The sequence below is a fragment of the Cicer arietinum genome, chromosome 6, assembly GCF_000331145.2.
Source record: "Cicer arietinum cultivar CDC Frontier isolate Library 1 chromosome 6, Cicar.CDCFrontier_v2.0, whole genome shotgun sequence".
Lineage (NCBI taxonomy): Eukaryota > Viridiplantae > Streptophyta > Magnoliopsida > Fabales > Fabaceae > Cicer > Cicer arietinum.
In genome coordinates this window covers 62,684,636-62,688,531 of record NC_021165.2, presented here as the reverse complement: position 1 = coordinate 62,688,531, position 3,896 = coordinate 62,684,636, and the positions used below count along the sequence as shown (strand labels likewise).

Sequence of the window (3,896 nt, the reverse complement as noted above, 5' to 3'; positions counted from 1 at the left end):
TACCCAACAAATTGCCGTGCTTCCACTCACACCTAATAAGGTGCATCAATCAAAACCAATTAAAGTGATGATGTGCACACCAAATTTTGTCCCAAAAGACAACATTTCCCCGACTGTTGAGTGTTCACCGTCACAACCATTAACATCAGTTGCTTCACGACATACTTCAATTTCCGCTAATCCACCACCTTCAATACCGCTTGATATTGGTAATAAGACTCAAGGGTCAAGATGTGCAGATTCTAGTCATGGGGTTGCGCCTGATGGGAGAACAATGATATGGCCAGATGGTCGAGGGTATGTAACTACATAAGGATTAACTTTTCATTACTACATAAGGATTATGGTTCATTTGAAGTTATTTTTTTTTAAATTGTTTGCAGGTGGTTACCGTGTAGGGTGGCCTCCAAGGCCTTCACCTCAGTCATTACATCACAATATGTTGATCCGTATCCTAGCTGGGGAGCAATCCCAGAATTAACTTTGGAACGTTGGTTCGACAAATTTGGTGTAAGATTAAGTTATATATCTTGTTAATGAGTTGAACTATTGTGTGGATGCTAATTGCAACATTATAATTTATTTGTAATGTAATGTTGCAGGAGAAAGTTGCTTGGTTGCCTGAGCACAATTTTCAGATTAAGAATATCTTCAATACAAAAGGATCAATGCGTCTTTCTGATATGTTGATGCAAGCGAGAAAGAAGCGTAAGTGTCCAACTTGGATGGGAGAAACTGTTTGGAATGATCTTGAGAAGATATGGATGGATCCGTCGTTTAAGAAGATATCAAATCGAGCTAAGAAAAATCGTGCTTCTTCTAAAGGAGGAGCTGTCCATACTGGTGGATCTATATCCATTGCTGAACATACCATTCGATTGGTACACTTTTTATATTAAGGACATACCTACTATTTGCTATTTTTATTGTTTTGTTGTGTTGTTGTTTCAAAATGCATAGAGTTATTTTGCTGAAATATTTTGTTGTTTTCCTTTGTTGCTGAAATGTGACTCACGGTTATGTTGTTTTTTATTTTTTGTAAGGCTGAAGAGTTAGGTAGAGACCCCACATTGGATGAGGTCTTTTTAAAAACTCACACTAAGAAGAAGGACAACTCTTGGGTTGATGAAAGAGCACAAAAAACATATGTAAGAAATATTAAATCATTCATTCATTCTTTCACTTGTATTTCTTGGAAAAGTAATTTGATTATGTTAAGTAATTTGATTATGTTAAATCATTTTCTATTTGAGTAGGAAACATATCAAGGTAAGTTGCAACAAGCTTCCAAAAATGGGGAAGCGTCTAGTAGTTGTAGCCAAGTGGTTAATGCGGAAGCTCGCTTAGACATGTGGGTCCAATCTGTTGGGGGGAAGAATAAAGGGAGGATCTATGGTGCTGGAGATAGATCCTCACTTTATAGACCAGGTGTCGCAAGTCTAGTCCCAGATTCTCGTCCATCTAGAGGTTGTGTCAATGTCTTGTCTCAACACTCTACCGAGATAGCTGCACAGATAGCAGCATTTGAGGAGCGAGCAAAAGCGGCAGAACACGAGGCACGAGAGGCGCGGGAGGAGCTAAGGAAAGCAGAGCAACGTCGACAAGAGGATGATCAACGCACTAAAGAGCTCCAGATACAGCTAGCAACATTGGCAAAAAGTGTTGCTTCCATACAGGCTGAGTCATCTCGTCGTCGTCGTCATCCAGATTATGACGAGGATGAGTCTAATGATGATGACAGCGATGAGTAGTACTTATTTCATTGTTAGTTTCGTATAGTAGTACTTTGAAACTTATGGTAGTGACAATATGTATTTTGGTTATGTGTATTTTGAAACTTATGGTTATGTGTATTTTGAAATTTATGGTAGTGACAATGTGTAAGTTATGGTAGTGAGAATGTGTATTTTGAAACTAATGGTAGTGCAAGTTGCCCTTATTTTGAAATTTGTGGCAGTCAGGAGGTGTAATTTGAAAATACTATTTAACATAATATTTCACTTTGTTTTGACAATGATGTTTAATATGCTTACAATTAATTTTAAATATATATTAAAAAATACAGGAAACCGTAAAAAAACAAAAATAGAATTAAAATCATTTTTTCATTATCCACGGACTATTCATGGATAAAATTATCAATATTAAATATAAAATAGTAGACTTGTCACGGATGATCCGTTGGTAACGTAACCTACGACTTTTCCGTCGATAATTATCTATTATTTTACCTACGGCAAATCTATGGGTAACGTTACCCACGGAGACTCAGTGGGTCATATTACCCACGGACAATCCCTAGGTAAGTGTGTCCCACAGCTTGTCCGTCGGTAAATATTTTCCTACGAGCGATTTATCTACGAACTCGTGTCCGTGGGTAATCCGTAGGTAAATTTACGTTACCTATGGATAGTCCGTGGGTAAAGGTAAAATTTGTCGTAGGTAATAACAGTTTTTCTTGTAGTGTTTGACTCAATTGTGTTACATTATTTATTCATTTTTATTTAATTTATCTGAATATCATATGATATTATGTAAATATTTAGGATTTTTTGTTAAGAATTAATATTGATATTAAATTGACCTAATTTTAATTAATTAGATAATAGAAACACCATTAATTAAGAAAGTCGTCACCAAGAGAATGAAAAAATCACAATTAGTAAGTTATCAACAAAAAATAAAGTCTAAATGATCTTATAATCTTCAAATTGACGAAGTCTAAGACTCAAATGTAGATTGTCTAAAATTTAAACTTTGCAAAAGTTTAGTGTTAAATAATTAAAAATATATCATTATGGATAATTAAATTTTAAATCACCACTTTAATTAAATCTAATAAAATATATTTGTTTATACTAATTTCACTTGTATGAACAAGTGAAAATATTTGGAAATTCTTCGGCTGTGAAGGTTGTTAAAGAGTTCATTTTTGGTGGTAGACTTGGTCAACGTTTCATTTTCATTTCTGGCTTGCTTAAAAAAATAAGAATGAGAACAATAATAATGTTGAAGATAGTAATAATTTTATCATAGAAAATTAGATTATTATATATACTTTTTCATCTTTTAAAATTTTTGTCTTGAAAATTATAAGATGTCACTCAATTGAAAAAAAAAACATTTGAAGGTGGTCATTGACTCTTAAACATACACAAACATAATCATACTGAGAAGATTATAACAAGTAGTTATTTAATTTCACCCGAGATGTTAGTTGACTTAGTTCCAGTCCCTAAAAACACACCGTCAACAATAACATTAAGGCATTCCAATTTTAATTAACTCACTTTGAATCTATGATAGTAATTTTCTTAGCTTTCTTAAACAAATTTTCAATCAATGCATACTTAGAACTTCCTACAATTAAAGATTATAGTATATGAAAAATAAGAACAAATAGAAAATCATAAACTATTAAAAACATTGGACTATATAAATTTTAAAAATTTTGAAATTATTGATAATAATTGAGTAAAGTTTAGAAATCTTTTTTGAAAATTAATTAAAATCGCCATAATTTGAAATGCAAAGCTTTTAAAAGTAAAAGTCAAATAGATAAGTCAAAACTTAAGTCATTAGTTCATATGTTGCTTGCTAAAGTAAAATAAAAGTGGATGTTAAAATTAGGGAACCAAAAGTAATAACAACAAAACTAGCTTCTTCTTTACAAAGTAGTGTATCTAGATCTACCATTAGATAAAAATAAATTAAAATTTTGGACATCCAACTTGTAAAAATTTCTAGTAGGTAAAATCTACATTAATTTGATATTCAAATATTTCAATGTTGGAAGGTTCAGATTATAACCAATCTAACATTAGTTTTAACTTATCAATGAATTTCAACATTAAGATGATTATATAAGTAGGAAAAATCAAAATATGAAGATCTGA

The 3,896-nt window shown here is 32.2% G+C and overlaps 2 protein-coding genes across 2 annotated transcripts; both read left to right on the top strand.

Annotated features, from left to right (window-relative positions):
• Nucleotides 1-70: 70 nt before the first annotated feature.
• LOC140920822 (uncharacterized) lies at nt 71-899 on the top strand. Its single transcript, XM_073369666.1, has 3 exons — nt 71-297; nt 384-510; nt 603-899. The coding sequence occupies exons 1-3, from the start codon at nt 71-73 to the stop codon at nt 897-899; spliced, it is 651 nt and encodes a 216-aa protein (XP_073225767.1).
• LOC113784326 (uncharacterized) lies at nt 125-1,958 on the top strand. Its single transcript, XM_027330466.2, has 2 exons — nt 125-1,148; nt 1,257-1,958. The coding sequence occupies exons 1-2, from the start codon at nt 1,020-1,022 to the stop codon at nt 1,749-1,751; spliced, it is 624 nt and encodes a 207-aa protein (XP_027186267.2). The 5' UTR covers nt 125-1,019; the 3' UTR covers nt 1,752-1,958.
• The last annotated feature ends 1,938 nt before the right edge of the window (nt 1,959-3,896 follow it).

Bases quoted from the DNA above. Each gene is read 5' to 3' on its own strand.
- LOC140920822 (XM_073369666.1), top strand. From the start codon at position 71: ATGTGCACACCAAATTTTGTCCCAAAAGACAACATTTCCCCGACTGTT. The intron at 298-383 runs GTATGTAACTAC...AATTGTTTGCAG, and splicing joins ATATGGCCAGATGGTCGAGG to GTGGTTACCGTGTAGGGTGG. The intron at 511-602 runs GTAAGATTAAGT...GTAATGTTGCAG, and splicing joins GTTGGTTCGACAAATTTGGT to GAGAAAGTTGCTTGGTTGCC.
- LOC113784326 (XM_027330466.2), top strand. From the start codon at position 1,020: ATGTTGTTTTTTATTTTTTGTAAGGCTGAAGAGTTAGGTAGAGACCCC. The intron at 1,149-1,256 runs GTAAGAAATATT...CTATTTGAGTAG, and splicing joins AAAGAGCACAAAAAACATAT to GAAACATATCAAGGTAAGTT.